The following is a 22,414-nucleotide window of genomic DNA, read 5'->3' on the forward strand; positions in this document are numbered from 1 at the left end:
GGTGTGGGCCTCAGCCAGCAGGCGGACAATCCCCCAAGGGGTCCTTAGCGCTGCCACAGAGGTGGGAGAGGCTCTCGCCACTGCGCTCCCCAGCCATGAGCCCGGCTTCTGGCTAAGCGGGGCTTCCCTAGTGGTCAGTGCAGGTCATAGCGACCAGTCGTTCTGCCGTTCAGTCTATTTGCATATTAGCCTTTTATTATATAGGATACTGACTCCTGGCACTTACTCCAAACTTTCCAAATCAAAATCTCCAGGAGATGGGACCTAGGAATTTCTTTTTTCAAATATGTTTTTATTGATTTAGAGAGAGAGTAGAAGGGAGAGAGAGAGAGAGACAAACATTGATGAAACAGAAACAGATCAGCTGCCTCCTGCACACCCTTACTGGGGATGAGCCCACAACCCAGGCATGTGCCCTGACTGGGAATTGAACCTTGGACCTCTCAGGTGCATGGGATGTTCTCAGCCAACTGAGTCACAATAGCCAGGGCCCAGGAACTTATTTTTAAAATGTTCCCCAGGTACAATAAAGATTTAAAAAATAAAAGTTCCCTAGGTAATTGGATACAAAGCCAGATTTGGGATTCTCTCATGTGCAGCAAATGTTATAAATTATATAAAGTACATTTTAATTTATACAGAGAAAAACAATTGCAATTTTCTATTATGAAAGGAATGTCAGAATTAGTGAATTTGGTTGATATAATTTTTGGATATCATTTCATTTTCTGCATATTTGGAACTAAGAAAAACTAACTTATTTAGAATATCAGAAGGATGTGCTTAGTGATTTGAGAGAGAGGGAAAAGAGGAGAGAGAGAGAGAGAGAGAGAGAGAGAGAGAGAGAGAGGAACATCAATGTGGGTTGGTTGACTTTCATACGTGCCCAGACCAGGGATCAAACCCACAACCTAGGTATGTGCCCTGACTGGGAATTGAACCCACAGCCTTTTGGTTTAAGGTCGATGCTCCCACCATGGCCGGGGTGGGGCATCACCTTTCAATTACTTTCCTGTGAGTACTATGCAGTTTGTAATGGACAGTTTCTCATATTTTTAAAAAATAAAGTGTTCTTTATTATATAATTAAACAATTTTATAGAAAAACATTCCAGTTAGCAGTTTAAATTATTCTAGATTCTTTTCAATCTTTGCTTATATATGTGTATGTAATATAAAAAATTGGTATGTCCACTAACAACATGATATACACTGAGTGGCCAGATTATTATGATCTCTGAAAGCATAATAATCTGGCCACTCAGTGTGTGTGTGTGTGTGTGTGTGTGTGTGTATTTTAGAGGCCCGGTGCATGAATTTGTGCATGGGTGGGGTCCGGCCAGCCTGGCCAGGGGGAGGGGACATGGGCGGTTGGCCGGCCTGCCTGCTGGTTGAACTCCTGGTCGAGGGGACAATTTGCATATTAGCCTTTTTTTATATAGGATATACACTGAGTGGCCAGATTATTATGCGTTCAGAGATCATAATAATCTGGCCACTCAGTGTATATTCTATTTACTAACATCATTTAAATTGTAAACTATATTGCATTCACACCACCTCTTGCTTACTCTTCTCCCCTGAAATTAGGCAATTCTGTTCTTTTTTAAAAATTTTATCTTTTACATGTTTAATTTGAAATTCACAGCTCAACAAAAAGTTTTTATACCTTTTCTCTTGATGGCATTTCCCCTCCATTGTGGACATTTGAGCCTTGTGTACAAATTCTTAAAAGCACCAACCACTTCCATTTGTTTAGATGATGTGGACTTTATGGCAGTGCAAAGAACCAGTAGAGAGATTTTTACTGCTGATACTTGCCTTTCAGGATGTTAAAAACAAACAAGCAAACAAACCCTTTGATGTAAGTCAGATTTAGGATTAGGCCATAAACAACTGCATTTCAACAGTTTGTCATATTTTAGGGTTTCCATTCTTGACTTTTTATGCATTAGTGCAGAAACTTTGACCTATTGTTCTTTGTAAAGAACTTGGTAAATTACTTGGTAATTCCTTGGTAAATTGGTAATTTACTGTGAGTGAGGGCTTTAAGACCTACTTCCCGTTTACAAGACTATTTATTTCAGTTCATGATGTTGAATGACCTGGTCAGAATTTACTGAAACTGTTTAGTAACTCTCAGGAGGAGTCAATCACAGGTATTTTTAATAGTTTCTTTCCTCTTCCACTAACGGTTAGTGACTAACCACTTCAGAATCAGCAGCACTCTGCTTTTACACCTGGAAACATAACCAGGTTTTGCTTTGCTATAACTTGGAAAAATATTTCCACTAGTACATTTGTCATTTGTTTTCTTGATGAAAGTGAGTTTTCATCTAATGGGGCTATTTTCCAAATGAAGGAACATAGCTATCTGAAAATCTTTGTTGTTTATGCCTAAAATGTATTTGAATGTGCTTCACTGTGGGGTCACATGTGATTGTGTGCTTCTCAGGGTAATTAAACAGGCCTCCTTTAAGTAGCATCTAACAAATAAACATCAAAAAGTCTACCTGTGGTCTCTGAACTCAAGCAAAATGTCACTGAAAAGAAACATTAAAATAAAAGACACAATCGACTTTAGCAGGATGACATGTGGAGTGAGCCTTCTCATACACTTTCATTATAGTAGCGAATATATTCAAAGCAATGCAATGGAAATAACAGTTTAAAAATCCATACCTCCACACTGAAAGCTTATATCAAAATTGTGGAGCCCTGACTGGGTGGCTCAGTTGGTTGGAGCATAGTCCTGTACACCAAAAGGTTTTGGGTTCAATTCCCGGTCAGGGCACATGCCCGGGTTGTGGGCTTGATCCCCAGTGTGGGGCGTGCAGGAGGCATCCAATCAGTAATTCTCATCATTGATGTTTCTATCTCTCTCTCCCTTCCTCTGTGAAATCAATAGAAATATATTTTTAAAAAGTATAAACCAAAGGCAGATGCTTTCATAAAATGACAGGGTGAGAGCAGCAGGAGACAGAGGGACTTGGTCTGTGAAATATTCATTTTCCCAGTTATGTCAAAGGGTTAGTTTTGAGCTATCTGCTTGGTAGATAACAAATTGATACATGTATTAGGCTGAATAATTGCACCTGAAAGATGCCTGTGTCCTCATCCCTGGAACCTGTGAATATGTTACCTTACAATGCAAAAAGGGCTTTGCAGATGCAGTTAAATTAAAGATCTTGGTAGATTTTCCTGGATTATCTGGGTTGGTCCCGGGTAATAACAAGGGTCCTTATAAGAGAGTAAGAAGGGTGGCCAGAGTCAGAAGGAGATCTCATGATGGAAGTGATGCAATTGTTGGAAGCAGGCAATGAACCAAGGAATGTGGGCAACCTCTAAAAGCTGGAAAAGGCAAGGAAACAGATTCATTCTTCCCTAGGGCATCCAGTAGGAATGCCGCCTTTCCAACAACTTGACTTTAGTGAGATTCATTTTAGACTTCTGATCTACACAACTGGAAGGTAATACATTTGTGTTGTTTTAAGGAACCGAATTTGTGGTAATTTATTACAACAGCAATAGGAAATGAATATAATACACACAGCTGCCATTCATTCATTTGTTCATTCATTCATCAAATAAATATTTAGTGTCTATAATGTACCAAGACTGTGCTAAGTGCTAGGGACATAATGGAGAAAACCAGACACAGGCCCTATTTTTATAAAGTATAAGCAGAGGGAGTTTATAATCGGTAAGAAGAAGGTTTGGAGATTGGAATTAGTGAAAATCAGATGAAAGGGCTGTTAAAATATAGGTTTGTTTGATGGAAATGGTAGGGTTGGGAGTAGCAGGCAACAGAATACCACTCCATTACTACATGGTTTTCTCTTTTTTAACTTTTTATTCTGAGATAATTTGCTACTAACAGAGGAGTTGCAAAGATAGTCTAGAAAGTTCCTGTATGCCCTTCACTCAATTTTCCCTTACGTTAATATGTTAACCAGAGACAGAAATTATTGTTAGTGCAATACTATTAACTAAAGTTAGAACTTATTTGGATTTCACCAGTTTTTCCACTGATGTCCTTTTTAAAAAATATATATTTTATTGATTTAGAGAGGAAGGGAGAGAGAGTTAGAAACATTGATGAGAGAGGAATATCAATCAGCTGCCTCTTGCACACCCCCTACTGGGGATGTGCCCGCAACCAAGGTACATGCCCTTGACTGGAATCGAACCTGGGACCCTTGAGTCCGCAGGCCAACGCTCTATCCACTGAGCCAAACCCATTAGGGCCTGATGTCCTTTTTTAATGCTATGATTCAATCCAGGATCCCACATTGCTTTTATTTTTAAATATATTATTGATTTCAGAGAGGAAGGGAAAGGGAGAGAGCAATAGAAAAATAAATGATGAGAGAATCATTGATCAGCTGCCTCCTGCACACCTCACACTGGGTATCGAGCCTACAACCTGGGCATGTGCCCTGACTGGGAATAGAACCTCCTGGTTCATAGGTCAGTGCTCAAGCACTGAGCCATGCTGGCTGGACCCACATTGCATTTAGTTATGTCCCCTTAGTCTCTTCCAAGATGTACTAGTTCTTTAGTCTTTCCTTGTGTTTCATGATCTTGAGCTTTTGAAGAGTATTGTTTAGCTATTTTGTAGAATGTTCCTTAATTTGGGTTTGTCTTATGGTTCCTCATGATTAGATGTAGGCCAGTGATGGCGAACCTATGACACGCGTGTCAGCACTGACACGCGTAGCCATTTCTGATGACACACGGCCACATGCGGAGGATGAAACATTTGCTGCTCCTGAGGATGAAACATTTGCAACTAGAGTCTTGGAGTTAGTTTTTTCCTCAAAGTGACACACTACCCGAGTTATGCTCAGTTTTTTGGTGAAGTTTGACACACCAAGCTCAAAAGGTTGCCCATCACTGATGTAGGCTATGAATTTTGGCATGGATACCACAAGAGTGATAATGCCATTCTCAGTGCATTATAGTAGGGGGTATATAGTGTCGACTTGGATTACTGGTGATGGTAGCCTTGATCACTTGGGTAGGGTAGCATATGATAGGTTTTCTATACTATTAAATACATATTTTTATATTAATATCTTGAGGGTAGACACTTTGAGACTTTGCAGATATCTGTTTCTCCTCAAACTTTCCCCTGTTGTTTTGGCACTCATTGGTGTATTTCCCTGTAGTGAGTATTACTGTGGTATTATAATGGTGATTTTCTATTTTCCACATTCCTTCTACATTTATCATTGGAATTACCTCTTAGTTTTATGTGGTCTCTTCCTAAAATGACTGTTGAATTTCTGAAACCACCCCTCACCCAAATTGGGGAATTTGTGGTTGAGGAATTTTAATATATCTTAAGTTATTAAGATACTTTCCTTTTATCATATACTAGAGGCCCGGTGCACGAAATTCATGCAGGGGGGGGGCGTGTCCCTCAGCCCAGCCTGTACCCTCTCCAATCTGGGACCCCTTGAGGGATGTCCGGGATCAGGCCTAAACGGGCAGTCGGACATCCCTCTCACAATCCAGGACTGCTGGCTCCCAACCACTCCCCTGCCTGCCTGCCTGCCTGCCTGCCTGATTGCCCCTAACCACTTCTGCCTGCTGGCCCAATTGTCCCTAACTGCCCTCCCCTGCAGGCCTGCCCCCACCAACTTTTCTCCCCTGCAAGCCTGGGTCCTTCCCAACTGTCCTCCCCTGCCGGGCCAGTCACCCCTAACTCCCCTCCCCTGCAGGCCTGGTCCCCTCCCAACTGCCCTCCCCTGCAGGCCTGATTGCCCACAACTGCCCTCCCCTGCTGGCCATCTTGTGGCAGCCATCTTGTGTCCACACGGGGGTGGCCATCTTTGACCACATGGGGGCAGCCATCTTGTGTGTTGGAGTGATGGTCAATTTGCATATTACCTCTTTATAATATAAGATAGACAGGCTCTATTATATGCTGATTTCTTGATTAATTCTTTGGCGGTACCATATACTAACTGCCATTGCCCTTGTGTGTGTTTATTTCATTTCACTGTAGTTCTGGGGTGCTACTCAGTCTCTCCATGGAAAGTGGCTTGTGAGTGAGGTATCTGCAGTCCTTGCTGTGAATATTGTTTCTGAGAGGCACAGTGATGACCTGGAAAATGCATGGGTTTCAGAATACAGCAGACCTGGTTCCAATGTTGCCTGTTCCCGTTAGGTACCCTGGACAAGCTAAGCTACTTAACATTTTGAAGCCTTAGGTTTTCACTTAAAAATAACGAATATTTCTGATATACAAAAATAATAAAGAATAACACAGTGCAGCTTGTGTACTTACTACTCAGCTTGAGAAACAAAATCTTGAGGGTTAGAGATAATGCTTATAAAGCATGTGATACATGTCTGAGTGTTCATTAAATGACAGTGATAAAATACTGAGCAATGCCATATTTATCCAGGCTAGTCATTGATAGACTGCTTTGTAAAGTGAGCAGTGTGTTTTGAAGCCTTCATAGTGTTCATCCTTATTTGAACAAGTTCTTTTATAGTACAGCTTTTAGAATATGTTGATTTCTTCCTCCTCTTGCGTTTGCAGAAACGTATCCACGTACCCTCTGACCTGATTCTGTACTTCATTGTTGGTGTTTGCATTAAGAGACATAGCTGATAAGGCCAGAGTTTACCTTTTGGAAATGAAATGCTTCTTATCTTGAATAAATACATATGCAGGTTACTCATGTTGGTATTGTGCCTTGCTTCAGGAAAGGTTTTGTGTACATTTTAAGCATGCCATATATTATGATAGATTAAGTGTTTAGTTAACATTCATAGAAGGACAGTAATTCTTTTTAAAGTAGTGTTGGAGTAGTTGAAATCTATTCGGTGAATTTGTATTTGACCTCTTATTATATTTATCAGCCATACAAATTAATATCTATAACACTAAAACATTGATATTTGATGCTTTTTGGGGGGGTGACATTACCTAGAGACAGTAAGATTAAAGGATCATTTTTGTAGACTGTAATTTTCCTGCCTTCTGACTATGTCAACTCCATTATCTATCAGTGATCTCTAGTTTGCCATTTGTGGGTCATCATTCCTTTCTTGTGTAAGAACTCTTCATTGGCAATGTGTGAAAGTTACTGATTAATACGAGAGAGAGAGAGAGAGGGGGCGGGGAGTGTTTAAAGGAGAATTATTATAGTAGCTGAAAGCTCTCCTCTGGATTTGGGTGTGAATTTGACAGGTTTACTTTCCACTCTGAATTAGAATGGACCTTTGAAGACCTTGGCCATACCTTTTTTAAAAAAGATTTTTTAAATTGATTTTTAGAGAGAGAGGAAGGGAGCTGGAGAGAGAGAGAAACATCGATGTGAGCAGAAAATGAATCGGCTACCTTCTGCACACCCCCTACCTAGGATCAAGCCCATAACCCGGGCACATGCCACGACTGGGAATCGAACTGGCAGCCTTTCCTTGCACGGGAGGACGCCCAACCAACTGAGCTACACTAGCCAGGGTTTGGCCGTACCTTTTTAGTGGAATTTTACCTTTAGTAATATGTCTGAGACAGCAGTTACAACTTTGTAAAGTTGTTTACTCTGAATGCTGACTACTTTTAATCCATAGGATCAAAGGATAAAATGAAGTATGTAGCTTATCTTGGCACATGACTTGTGTTTGCTAATTTCATCAGAGGGCATCAAAATTTCTTCACTGTTCCTCAGATCAGATCTGCTGACCTATCACAATGGAAAGACTTCTAGCTAATTATAGGGACATTTAGGACTTATTCGTCATGTTAGGTTAAACAGAAAATCATAAACACTTGTTTTTAGATATCTTCTAAGTTTAGCATTTCTTACTTTTCCTTTGAGTTCCTTAACTCTTATTAAGTCTTTTTTTTCTTCAGAAATACAATTGAAATATAATATTGACATATGATAAGCTTAAAGTGTACAGTGTCTTGATGTAATATATTTATCTATTGCAGTATGATCGCCACCATAGCATTAGCTAGCACCTCCATCATGTCACATAATTATCATTTTATTGTGTTGAGAACAGTTAAGATTTAGTCACTTACCAATTTTATTTTAAAAATATTTAAGGCCCGAACCAGTTTGGCTCAGTGGATAGAGCGTCATCCGCGGACTCAAGGGTGCCAGGTCCAATTCCGGTCAGGGGCATGTACCTTGGTTGCGGGCACATCCCCAGTAGGGGGTGTGCAGGGGGCAGCTGATTGATGTTTCTCTCTCATTGATGTTTCTAACTCTCTCTCCCTCTCCCTTCCTCTCTGTAAAAAAATCAATAAAATATATTTTAAAAAATATTTAAGGAACTCGTACACTATTTGTCTATGTCTGTCTGACATCTCACTTAGCATGCCTTCAAGATCTATCCATATTGTTGCAAATGGTAGGATTTCCTTCTTTCTTTTCCAGCAACAGAAGTTTTATTTATTTTTCCAGTTTTATTCAGATATAAATGACATATAACAATGTATAAGTTTAAGGTGTACAATGTAATGATTTGATATATGTATATATTACAAAACTAGAGGCCCAGTGCATGATTTAATCATGCACCTGGTGCACCAGCGGGCTGTCCGCCGGTGCCCCAGGCCTTCCGAAAGCCTCCGGCGCTGCGGAGGCTTTCGAAAGGCCTTGCGCCGGAGCAGACAGGCGGCCAGGTCCCCCGCTTTGGCCTTTGATCGCGGGGGACCTGTCCGTCTGGCTGTCCGCCGGCGCCCCAGGCCTTCCGAAAGCCTCCGGCGCTGCGGAGGCTTTCAAAAGGCCTTGCGCCGGAGCAGACAGGCGGCCAGGTCCCCCGCTTTGGCCTTTGATCGCGGGGGACCTGTCCGTCTGGCTGTCCGCCGGCGCCCCAGGCCTTCCGAAAGCCTCCGGCGCTGCGGAGGCTTTCGAAAGGCCTTGCGCCGGAGCAGACAGGCGGCCAGGTCCCCCGCTTTGGCCTTTGATCGCGGGGGACCTGTCCGGCTGGCTGTCCGCCGGCGCCCCAGGCCTTCCGAAAGCCTCCGGCGCTGCGGAGGCTTTCGAAAGGCCTTGCGCCGGAGCAGACAGGCGGCCAGGTCCCCCGCTTTGGCCTTTGATCGCGGGGGACCTGTCCGGCTGGCTGTCCGCAGGCACCCCAGGCCTTCCGAAAGCCTCCGGCGCTGCGGAGGCTTTCGAAAGGCCTTGCGCCGGAGCAGACAGGCGGCCAGGTCCCCCGCTTTGGCCTTTGATCGCGGGGGACCTGTCCGGCTGGCTGTCCGCCGGCGCCCCAGGCCTTCCGAAAGCCTCCGGCGCTGCGGAGGCTTTCGAAAGGCCTTGCGCCGGAGCAGACAGGCGGCCAGGTCCCCCGCTTTGGCCTTTGATCGCGGGGGACCTGTCCGGCTGGCTGTCCGCAGGCACCCCAGGCCTTCCGAAAGCCTCCGGCAGCCATGGTACAAACGCTGAGCTCGCGGCGCCAGAGGCGCCGCGAGCTCAGCGTCCTTATGGCCCAATCAGCTACCCCGGCCACCCTGAGTCCCGCCCCCTGCGCCTCCTGCTGGCCCAATCGTGGGCGTAGCGGAGTGATGGTAATTTACATATTACCATTTTATTATGTAGGATGATTACCGTAAAAAGTTAACTCCCAAGATATGTTTTTCAAGGTATTGGTTTATTATGCAGGTGGGTTTATAACAGTTATGAAATGCAGCAGCTGCTGCATTGCTGTATGGGAGGAGTCAAAATCACTAACAAGGGATATCTATCAGTGATTATATAGAAAAGAATTGTCAGGCAAAAATAAATACATATATAAATAAGTACAATAAAGTAAAGCACTCATTTGAGTGGTATTAGAAATGTGCATGAGAATTTCCACGCTTTAATTTGGAATTTGTGTCTTCATTCAGGATCGGAAATTAACCAAAGCTGAGCAGCAAAGGTTTAAGGAAGAAGCAGAGATGCTAAAGGGTCTCCAACATCCCAATATAGTTCGATTTTATGATTCTTGGGAGTCTACATTGAAAGGAAAGAAATGCATTGTATTGGTGACTGAACTTATGACATCAGGGACATTAAAGACGTAAGTTGACCCTGATAGTATTAATGGAGTTCTTTTTGGAAATAATTTTCAGAGTCATAAAAGTTGCTTGTAAAATAACAGTAATTGATTAAAGAATTTGTAGAATCTGAATCTAGAGACTATGTTTCAGAGCAGGTTAAAAAATTATGATGTTAATGAATTTTGTTAGAAAATACAATGTTGTGAAATTATTTGTGGCATAGCAGGATTTTAGAATTAGAAATCATAGAGATAATAGAATGTTGTGTAAAAAATACTGAAAAGTTGGCCAGGTTCACATATCTAATGAGCTATATACTATGTGATTATAGTCCATTGCTTTGTTTCTGACTAGTTTTTCATTTGATGGTTTAATCCCTTATTTGTAACTATTAAATGTGAGGTATACTTCCTCTGTTTCCTGACACCCTTGCTCTAAAATTTTACATAGTTAAAGCCTCTAGTGGTCTATATAAGCAGTTATTAGGAAGTAGAGGCGGACTTTTAAAAATATATATATTTTTATTGATTTCAGAGAGGAAGGGAGAGGGAGAGAGATAGAAACATCAATGATGAGAGAGAATCATTGATTGAGCCCGCAACCCCGGCCTGTGCCCTTGACCGGAATGGAACCTGGACCTTCAGTCCACAAGCTGAAACTTTATCCACTGAGCCAAACCAGCTAGTGTGAGACCGACTTTCTTAAAATTGTGCTGCCATTTCACAAAAGGCCACCCTGATTGGAATGATTCTTGTTTTGAATTAAAAATACTAATCTTGGTAGGATTCTTTTCTAAGAATGAGGCCTTAGATTTAGAATTTTCTTGCCATAACAGACAATAAAAAACAACTTAGTGCCCAGCCGGCATGGCTCAGTGGTTGAGCGTTGACCTATGAACCAGGAGGTCATGGTTTGATTCCCAGTCAGGGCACATGCCTGGGTTGTGGGCTCGATCCCCATGCAGTAGACAGCCAATCAATGATTCTCTCTCATCATTGATGACTCTATCTCTCTATCCTTTCCTCTCTGAAATAAAAAAAACCCATATATTTAAAATAAATTAAAAAAACAACAACTTAGTGATGGTAATAGTAGTATGGCACATACAATTTCTGCTAGCTTAAGTGATTTACTCTAATACTGCTCATATAGTAAGTTAGGTATGTTTATTAACATGTGGTCTTTTGTTTCTTTATATAGGTACTTAAAACGATTTAAAGTCATGAAACCAAAGGTCCTAAGGAGCTGGTGCAGGCAAATTTTAAAGGGGTTACAGTTCTTGCACACTAGGACTCCTCCTATTATTCACCGGGATCTCAAGTGTGACAATATTTTCATCACGGGACCTACTGGATCTGTGAAGATTGGTGATCTAGGCCTGGCTACCTTAATGCGCACATCATTTGCTAAAAGTGTCATTGGTGATTAACATTTTATAGTTGATTGGTTGGGTAAAGAGAGTTGTTGATTGTATTTGTCTAGAACAGGGAGCAGCAAACTACAGCCCATGGGCCAAATTTGGCCCTGCTGCCTATTTTTTATAAATAAAGCTCTATTGGAGCACAGCTATACCCACTTGTTTGTGTATTGTCTGTGGCTGCTTTTGTACTACAGTGGCAGAATTAAGTAGTTGTGACAGAGACCGTATAATGGCAGAGCCTGAAATATTTACCATTTGTGTCTTAATGGAGAAGTTTGCTGACCTCTGGCCTAGTATGTGAATTTGCTTTGAAATATTATATATTGCCTTATTTTTGAGATATCCTACTGTATTTTTTTCTTTTGTGGGGTATATTTTAAATTATTGAAAGTTTCTAAGGACTTAAGAAAGCTAATTTACTAATTTAATTATGAAAAATTTCAATAACTAAAAAGGATAGAAATAAAAACAAATTTTAGTGATCATGACCTAATCTTGAGCATTACAGATTGTACTTTATCAGTACACAAAGTTAATGAAATTCTTTAAGTGCTTTATATAGATACTAGAGGCCCGGTTCCTTCAGCCCAGCCTGCACCCTATCCAATCCGGGACCCCTCGGGGGATTGGGCCTAAACTGGCAGTCGGACATCCCTCTCACAATCCTGGACCACTGGCTTCTAATCGCTCGCCTGCCTGCCTGGTTGCCCCTAACTGCCCCCCGCCTTGCCAGCCTGATCACCCCTCACTGCCTCTGTGTGCCAGCCTTATCGCCCCTAACTGCTCTCCCTGCTGGCCTGGTCACCCCCAACTGCCCCCTGCTGCTGGTCAGGTCACCCCCAACTGCCCCCCGTTCTGGCCCAGTCGCCCCCAACTGCACCCCCCCACCGGCCTGGTCGCCCCCAACTGTCCCCCTCTGCTGGCCTGGTAGCCCCTAACTGTCCCCCCCTGCCAGCCTGGTTGCCCCCAACTGCACCCCTCCCCCTGCTGGCCTGGTCACCCCTAACTGCCACCCCCACCAGCCTGGTCGCCTCTTACTGCCCCCCCGCCTTGCCGGCCTGGTCACCCCCAACTGACCCCTCTGCTGGCCTGGTTGCCCCCAACTGCGCCCCCCTGCTGGCCTGGTCGCCCCTCAACGCAGCCTGCTGTTCAGTCGTTTGGTCATCCCTCACTAAACCCCCTGCTGGCCTGGTTGCCCCATGCAGCCTGCTTGTTCAGTCATTTGGTCGTCCTTCACTAACCCCCCTGCCAGCCTGGTTGTAGGCAGCCATCTTGTGAGGGCGTGAGGGTTAATTTGCATATTACCTCTTTATAGGATAGCAAGTATTCAACAAATTTTATATTTATAAATTTCTTTTAGGAAGTAGAAATTATCTCAAGTAATCCTTTTTTGCAAAGGGAAAGTAATTTTTGTGAACACATTTTTCTTTTTAATAAAAGTGCGGTTGTGGTATTACCTTGTAGGGACTCCTGAGTTTATGGCCCCAGAGATGTATGAAGAGCACTATGATGAATCTGTAGATGTCTATGCTTTTGGGATGTGTATGCTGGAAATGGCTACTTCGGAGTACCCTTATTCTGAGTGCCAAAATGCAGCTCAAATATACCGTAAAGTAACTAGTGTAGGTATAACTTTATTCTTTTTACTTCGCAAACTGCCATATTTCATGTTGAAGTTGGTTTAAGTAAACTGAGTAAAACCTAATTTTGGTTTAGTTCTGTATAACAGTGCAAAATTAAAATAATTGTAACGAAACAAGCTTTAGATATATGTTGTATATCTATATTCTATTGGGGTCATATAAAATGCTCTGTATTAGTATTATTGGGAAAACATAGACATCTCATCTATATCCATTTGTTTGTAAAGAATTTTTAGATACTTATTAGATGGTTCTTATTTTCCAAACCTGAATAATAAAAATTGGCTAAATAGTTTTGAGGGTCTCTTTTAGTTCTAAAAGCCTGATTAAGAAAGGGCATTCAAAATATAGTTATATAGTTAAACAGATACAGTATTTGATTCTTACTATGCATAAATTTTTAGAAATTGCAAGGAATGCAAAGATGTATACGAAGTGTCTGCTACCCACAAAGAGCTTATATTTTTAGCAGGACAGTAATATAAATTCACAAATAACTATAAAAATAACAGCATGGGAGTATTTATTGTAAGGGACATAAGGGAGGTAGAAGCAAAGTGTTAGAATTGTTCAAAAGAGGTCTACATCATATCCAATTAGGTGACTCAGGATAGGCCAGGAAGGTGATTGTTAGACTGTTTCAGTAACTAATGCTAATAGGTACTGTTTTTAAAAGTATGCTGTATGCCACATGCTTTCATCTTTGTATCTCTACAAGATGGTGCTATCTTCAGTTTATAAATGATGAGACTTGAGTATCAGAGATTGTGACTTATCCACATTCACATTGCTACTACTAATGGATTTTGATCCCAAGTCTGACTTCAGAGGTTTGTGTAGGTAGACAATAAGAAATAAGGCCAGCCCTGGCTGGTGTAGCTCAGTTGGTTTGAGTATCATCCCATACACCAAAAGGTGGCAGGTTCCATTCTCAGTCAGGGCACATACCCAGGTTGCTAGTTCAACCCCCAGTTGTGGTGTGTGTAGGAGGCAACTGATTGATGTTTCTCTCACATCAGTGTTTCTCTCTCCCTTCCTCTCTCTAAAAAAGTCAATTAAAAAAAAGAAATAGGCCAATGTCCAGAATATGGGATATTCTATAGGAAAAATTACCTAGTTTCTCCAACAAATCAATTTGATTGTTTATTGTTTCTAGCCATTCTAGAAGACTTTGAAATAATATTGATTTGGAATATTTGCAATAAAGCAGCCCTTCTTAGGAATTTTCATAAGTGTTCTTTAATAACATTGAATATTTTCTGATTTCAAAAAATATTTGTTTATTATATTTTGCTAATTGGGGTAGTACTATTTATACATTTTGGGGTCTTGTTTTTTCCTTACTTAATGTTGAAGTGAGAATTTCCCATGTTAATAATTACTTTGAGAACAATTTTAATTTCTACATAATATTGGCACATATATATTACATAATATGCAATTTTGGCTCTATTGTTGATTTAGATTATTTACAACTTTTACTGTTATCTATAGAACTAGGACAAAATCCTTGTCAAAAAAAGTTGTTAAAGACATAGTGTATGTATATATTTATCTCATTTAAAACTTGAATATAGTTTAGGGTAAAAACCATTATTGTAATAAAAGTCATGTTGATTTGGGCTTTCAGTTGCTTCATTTGTAACTAGAAACCATTTTCTCCTCCCAGGGCATAAAACCAGCCAGTTTCAATAAAGTCACTGATCCTGAAGTGAAAGAAATCATCGAAGGTTGTATTCGTCAAAACAAATCTGAAAGGTGGGTGCCGATTTAGTGAAATGACATAACTGATGGATGCATTTTCTCTTACCTTGCACCCAGTCATTTTCTGACCTCTGCATGGAAGCCAAACCCAAACCATACTGTCTTTAGTAAAGTGTATCAGTGTACCTTGTTTGCCATTTTAGACTTTGATATCATCTGCTAAATTTTCCTTGAAGCAACATTTGGGTTGTGTGTGTGTGTGTGTGTGTTGTGAGAAGCCTTCGTCACCTTGAGGCATCAGTTTAAGTCAGTGGGTTCTCCCTCCCCCATTAACTTACTTCTGACAGTTGATTAAGTAGAGAGCTTCTGTGGGTCACCTTTATGTAAGTACTTAAATGGTTTTTTTATGGTAGTTTTAAAAAATGTAACCATCAACTCACCAGGTTTTTTAAATTTAACCCTATGTCCTTATAGTATGACTAGAGGCCCGGTGCACAGATTCATGCACATTGAAAGGAAATTAATTAGAAGAAATATTTTAATATCGCTATTCGCCCTTTCCCTATAATAGAAGTATCAACCAAATTCACGATCAACAATGACAGATCAAAACACACGTGTGCAGTTGGCACCAGCAAGAGCTTTATATGTATCATGCATGCATGAGTCAACTTAGCCATACACACACACACACACACACACACACACACACACACACACTATGTATAGATGGAATAAACTTGCTTAATTAGACATGCTTTCTGATTTAGCTAAACTTTTTCCAGCCCAGTGAAGCACCCCAATTTCTCTTTCAGGTAATTGTCAGCAACACAGCAGATTATTATTATAGATCACACAGGGAGAACAAAGGATAAAATATTTAACTGTAGCAGTGTTTGACTATACTCTGCAGTGAGAAAACCTGAAGTCATTTTCAAGGTCCACTATTTCTTACTTCTTTTCAGTTGGGTCAAGTTTCTAAACTTTCTAAATCTCCGTTGTCTTGCTAATGAAAAGAAAATAGGATTCTACTGAGTCTCCTATCTACCTACTCCAGGACTTCTGTAAGGATCAAATGAGATGAGGCACAGGAAAACGCTTCGCAGACATTTGGTTAAAGTGTAAAATGTTTGCACCTGGCTATAAAGCAAGTCATGTTCCTGGGCTGAAGAAACTCCAAGGAGGCTAGTCGCCAGGGAGAGAAAGCTCGGCGTTGCTACCTGACGTCATTATCCCCGCGTCCACAGCAGCCGTTTCCGGGCTGGGTTGGGCTGGGCTGGGCTGGGCTGGGCTGTGGGCCGCATTTTGCACCATGGAGTCTTGGCAGCGTTTTGCTGCCATTTGGTGGGCTGTTGCTCTATGGTCGTGGCAGGGCCTCTGTCCCACTTAGGGGAAGCTGAGTGTTGCTTTGTCAGGCATCAGGTCCACAGTGCCATTTCTTTGTAAATGGCCAGTGCGTCATGACAGCTCCTATGTTGAGTGTCTCCCCACCCCCCCTGTGGTCAGTGCACATCATAGCGACTGATTGAATGGTCGGAGGGACACTTAGCCTATTAGCCATATATATATATATATATATATATATATATATATACACACACACACACACACACACACACACACACATATATAGTAAAGTTGATAGGGCTGTTTTTGTTCAAGAATTGGTATTCTAGATTATTTGTATCACAATTTCTGTCTTTCTTGTGGACAACACCCTTTAGTTTTAGCTTATATTTCCCTTTCATTTGAGCTTTGGACAGTTGCTGACTTAAATTGATAGATTAGTCATTTGATTTTTACCTCCTTATTGACTATGGTTAATAAAGATGACAGGTCCTGCCCTGGCTGGTGTGGCTCAGTGGTTGAGCATTAACCTATTAACCAGGAGATCATGGTTCAATTCCTGGTCAGGGTGCATGCCCCGGTTGTGAGCTCAATCCCCAATGGGGGGCTTGCAGGAAGCAGCCGATGAATGATTTTCTCTCATCATTGATGTTTCTTCCTCTCTCTCTCTCTCTCTCCCTTCCTCTCTGAAATCAATAAAAATATATTTTTTAAAAAGTGACAGGTTCTTTATAGAAATTATTTCCACCAGCATTTGATTGTTGCCTACTTTTATTATTTTTCCATCTAAGTTTAGTGTTGCTTATCTGAGAATACATAAAGCCATTAAGGTAAGGCCTGTGTAAGCTTTATTACAGAATATTCTTTGTATTTGTATAGCTTTATTACAGAATATTGTATAGCTTTATTACAGAATATTCTTTGTGTTTGTACCAACAGGCCATATCTAGGTATGTATTTGTTTTCATTATGGTAAAATTTATATAACATAAGATTTACTATTTTAGTCCTTTTTGTGTGTTATAATTCAGTGGCATTAAGTACATTCACATTGTTGCACAACCATCACCACTATTTATTTCCAGAACTTTTCAGCAGCCCAACAGAAGCTCTGTACCCATTAAACAACTCCTAATTCCCTCTTTCCCTCAACCCTTTGTAACCTCTCTTCTACTCTCTAACTCTATGAATTTGCTTATTCTAGTTACCTCATATAAATGAAATCATACAGTATTTCTCCTTTTGTTTCTGGCTCATTTCACTTAGCGTAGTTTTTCAAGTTATAGCATGTATCAGAATTTCCTTCCTTTTGAAGGCTGAATAATATTATAACACATATATGCATATATACACACACATAAACATGCCACATTTTGTTTATTCATGTATCTGCTGATGGACACGGGTTATTTCTACATTTTGTCTATTATGAATACTTCATGAAAATTGGTATACAAATATTTGCTTGAATCTCTGCTTTCAATTCTTTTCAGTATAAACCTAGGAGTGGAATTACTGGATGATATGGTAATATTACATTTAATTTTTAAAAAAATATTTATTGATTTCAGAGAGGAAGAGAGAGGGATAGAGAGATAGAAACATCAATGATGAGAGAGAATTATTGATCGGCTGCCTCCTGCCCGCCCCCTACTTGGGGGGAATAGAGCCTGCAACCCAGCCATGTGCCCTTGGCTGGAATCGAACCTGGGACCCTTTAGTCCACAGGCCGATGCTCTATCCCCTGAGCCAAACCAGCTAGGGCTACATTTAATTTTTTGAAGAACCACCCAACTGTTTTCCACAGTGGCTGCACCATTTTGCATTCCCTACAGCAATGTAGGAAGGTTGTAATTTCTCAACATCCTCACCAACCCTTGTTATTTTCTGTTTGTTTGTTTGTATGATTTTTTATTATAGCCATCCTAGTGGGTGTGAAGTGGTATTTTATTGTGGTTTCTATTTGCATTTTCCTACTGACTAATGATGTTGTATGTTTTCATGTGCTTATTGGCCATTTGCATATCTTTGGAAAATTATCTATTTAAGTCCTTTGCCCTTTTTAAAATTGAGTTATCTATTTTTGTTCTTTTTGAGTTGTAGGAATTTAGGCTTGCTCTTTTTAAGCAAGGCTAAAATACTATGTTGAAGTATCCATTTTAGTTTAGATTCTGATTATTGTTTGTACAGCATTTTAATTACGATTTATTAAGAACAGTGGAATATTCAAAAGGATTCATGGCATATTAGTTTATTAGAAAGAGCACAGGCTTCAGTATGAGACTAAAATTCAAATCTGGACTCAATCAGTGTGATACTGATTTAACTGTTACTCAAAACAGGCATTGTTTTGATGATTAAAAAGATAATGAATGCATATAAAATACCTAACAGTGATATGTATTTAATGAATGGTATCTTCTGCGATTGCTATAATTATTCTTTAATCAAGTAGGCAAATTTTTCATTGAAGGCAGAGGGTTTAACTTGGTTGTGCTTTCTTAAACACATTTCTCCTTAACCCTAAAACTAATTAGTCTGAGCAAGATTATTCTTTTTATATCACTGCCTTAGTTAAATATTTGTCTTTTTTTCTTTTTCTGTTTTTTTTCTTTATTGATTAAGGATTATTTGTCTTTTGATCACTAAATATGTAGAGGGTTTAAATCCTTAATTTACAGGATAACACTTTGTCAATATGCTTTATCTGTTTTAAATAGCACAGCAGGGCTTTCTACGTAGACATTATGGAATACATCAATTTTAGTGCTCCCTGGCCTGTAATACAGATAGATTAGATATTATATATCTATTTTGGAAATTGGTCAAAGGAAAGGAAATTAACTTCCCAGCTTGTAAAAGAATCTTTAGAACCCCCTGTACTTTTTTTTTTTCTTCAAAGATGGTTAATCCCTGATATTAGGCTAGTCTTGTATCCATTGTATGTATACTTTGGCCTAAAACACTAGACATAAATACTTCAAGAAAACCATGGGACTTTGCTGAGCTAAATTATAAATTATAAATTAGCTTCACCTGTGGCATGCTCTAAAGTGTGACATACACTGATTATGGCTGATGAAGTCTACGAGTTCTATTTTTTTTATGTTCTTATTGATTTTAAAGAGAGAGAAAGCAAGAGGGAGAGAGAGATAGAAACATCAATGATGAGAGAGAATCATTGATCAGCTGCCTCCTGTATGACCCCTACTGGGGATCGAGCCCGCAACTAAGGATGTGCCCTGACCAGGAATCGAACCAGCAATCGTTTGGTGCCACACTGGCCAGGGCTATGAGTTCTATTTATAACATTTGCAAAGAATTTGAACTTCTAATTTACTTTAGAGTTTACATATCTGGAAGAGTTTTTCATTTCCTTGGCAGACAATCTGTTGTTTGAGTCTTAAAAAAATTTGGACCAGTAGTTTTATTGCTAGCTTTACCCAGTGTCCAGGTAAGTTTCTATTGAATGAGGACAAAAAACGTTTTACATAAATGTTACAGGCACGCCTTAAAATTAAATACCCATTGCATTTTGAAGTTATTTATTACATGTTCTTACAAGCTACTATCTTTTTAAAGTATGATACTTTGTAAAACCCTGTGTAATATGAAAACACGAGAATTCGCATGATCCGTCTACAATGTGTTTTAATAACCTAAGCCAGTGGTTTAGGGAAACTACTCAATTCCCGTAACATGAACTGCAGCACTTCTCTAAATTTCCCTCTGTCTCTTTTAATAATTCTTTATTGTTGAAAGTATTACATATACCCCCCATTTACCCCCTCCAGCCCGCCCCCTCACCCTCCCCCCTCCACCTGCCCTAGGCCATCACCGCCCAGTTGTCTGTGTCCTTGGGCCATGCATAAATGCATACAAGGTCCTTGGCTGATTACCTCCCACTCACCCTCCCTCCAAGATTCAGTCTTCAACTTTCTTTAAGGCATACTTTTAGGTATGTAAAACTTCAGTATCTAGATATGTTGCTAGTAATAATCTTTAATTCAGGTCCCTACAGATGCATGTTAGTTGGAATTTTTTTTGCATCCTTGGTAATAATAAGTTAGAGAAAATATTTTGTTTTTATGACAAGGCAGATTAATAGTTTAATTAATAGAAATTTTAATACAGAGTGTTACTTTGATACAATTAGTTTTAAAGGTTCTATATGTTGTTTATGATTGGAAGGATTGCTAATAAGCTATGTATTTTGTTTATTAGGTTGTCTATCAAGAACCTACTAAACCACGCATTTTTTGCTGAGGATACAGGACTGAGGGTGGAGTTAGCAGAGGAAGATGATTGCTCAAATTCATCTCTGGCTTTACGACTCTGGGTTGAAGACCCTAAAAAATTGAAAGGCAAGCACAAAGACAATGAAGCTATTGAATTCAGTTTCAATTTAGAAAAAGATACCCCTGAGGAAGTAGCCTATGAAATGGTAAGTGAATTCTACTGCTATTTCCCTGCCCCTTAGAAGTATCAGCATTGATTTCCTTTCTCATTACTTTCTTTTTTCATTTTCTCCTTTTCTTTTTTAAATTGATATTGTACTATGAAATGTATTGCTATAGCAGAGTATATTAAATTTGTACATAAAGTATAAAGACTGATAATATACTACCTTTGTTAAGAAACAGAATGCAATTGGTATCTTAGAAGCCATCTGTGTGCCCCTCCAGGTTGCATTTCCCTCGCTCATCACCACCAGCAATATCTATTCTGACTTTTGTGTTGTTCATTCCTTTGCTTTTCATTGTAGTTTACCTAAGTAACACATGGTTTTGTTTTGAAAACCTGAGTGGCAAGCACACGCCCCACTGGTTACTGAAGTTACTCCTATAGGTGAAGCTGCTCAGGAGAGGAGGAGCTGAACAGAACCCCTCAGTCACTGTCTGGCTTCAGCTTCGAGAAGGGTTTACAAGAGCCCCTTCTGGCAAAGTCAGTGGGTGAGGTCACGCGGGAGTCCAGGGAACTAACCATGTGGCTCCCCTCAGTCAGTGCATCAGTGGGGCTGTTGTGTGGACCAGAATGAGTTGTCTGGGTCCCCAACCTGGACTGTTGCAGTGCTTGGAGGGAGGGCTTGCAGGAGCTTCATTCAGCAGCATGTGGTCAAGGTTAGTGAAGTACAGATACTGTGAAGCAGGCTCATCTGGAAATTCTGTTCTCAGGTTAAAAAGAAGAATGGGCCCTAGCCGGTTGCTCAGTGGTTAGAACATCAGCCCCTTCTGGTCAACGGCACACATACCTCGGTTTCAGGCTTGATCCCTGGCCATAGTCAGGATGTGTGTTGGAGGCAACCAATCAATGTGTTTTTCTCACATCAATGTTTCTCTCTGTCTATTCCCCTCCCTTCCACTCTCTATTAAAATCAATGGAAAAAATATCCTCTGTTAAGGATTAACAAAAAAAAAAAAAAGAAGAAGAAGAAAAAGAATGGGACAGTGATGGTGGAGATCTTGGAGACAACAGGGCTGTCTGTCTAGTCACACTTCCAATCTGGAATGACTGCCTTGAACATCTGGTGCACAGCTCTCATCCTGGTATCTCCCTTCACTGTCTTCATAGGCTTCTCTGCCTCTCTCCTGTATTGGACTTCATGTTCCTGAATCGCACATCTTTCTCTTCCATGGCTTACTCTTTTTTTTTTCTTTCTGATTTCTTTTTTTTTAAATTTCTTTATTGATTAAGGTGTCACATATTTGTCCTCATCCCCCCATTCCCATCCCACACCCCTCCCCACAGATGCCCCAACCCCCTGTTGAACTTAACCATTGGTTAGGCTCATATGCATGCACACAAGTCCTTTGGTTGATCTCTCCCCCCTCCCCCCACCCTCCCCTATCCTCCCTCTGAGGCCCGATAGTCCGATCGATGCCTCCTTGTTTCTGGTTCTGTTCTTGTTCATCAGTCTATGTTGTTCATCATTTCCCCTAGATGAGCAAGATCATGTGTCACTAGAGATATACTTATATGAACTGAATGTGAGATGAGCAATAATAGTTATGCTGACAGGCAAATGAATCAGTCTAGTGAGTTTCTTTCTGGACCAACAGTTCTTTTGAGACCCAATATCAATGTCCACCAGTTCCTTATGTGTACATGTCGGCACTGACCCCTCAGCTCTGGATGGTGGACAAATGGTGGTAATGCAGGTTCGATTCCCTCTGGTTGGGTCTCGGCCGGACCCAGGGGCACAGCTTCATCTGGACCCAGGGGCACGTGGCCTCACCCGGACCCAGGGGGTGCGTGGCCTCACCTGGACCCAGGTGTGCGCGGCTTCTCC

General features: G+C 40.7%; 1 protein-coding gene across 3 annotated transcripts in view; it reads left to right on the top strand.

Moving 5' to 3' along the window:
- The window catches only part of WNK3 (WNK lysine deficient protein kinase 3), a 121,747-nt gene that overhangs the window by 35,740 nt on the left and 63,593 nt on the right, over positions 1–22,414 (top strand). For all 3 annotated transcript variants that reach the window (XM_079765008.1, XM_079765007.1, XM_079765009.1), the window contains 5 exons: positions 9,859–10,031; positions 11,212–11,432; positions 12,896–13,053; positions 14,744–14,832; positions 20,350–20,569. In XM_079765008.1, coding sequence (XP_079621134.1) covers positions 9,859–10,031; positions 11,212–11,432; positions 12,896–13,053; positions 14,744–14,832; positions 20,350–20,569 — 861 coding nt within the window. The remainder of the gene's footprint in view (positions 1–9,858; positions 10,032–11,211; positions 11,433–12,895; positions 13,054–14,743; positions 14,833–20,349; positions 20,570–22,414) is intronic.

Source organism: Cnephaeus nilssonii (genome assembly GCF_951640355.1).
Source record: "Cnephaeus nilssonii genome assembly, chromosome: X".
Lineage (NCBI taxonomy): Eukaryota > Metazoa > Chordata > Mammalia > Chiroptera > Vespertilionidae > Cnephaeus > Cnephaeus nilssonii.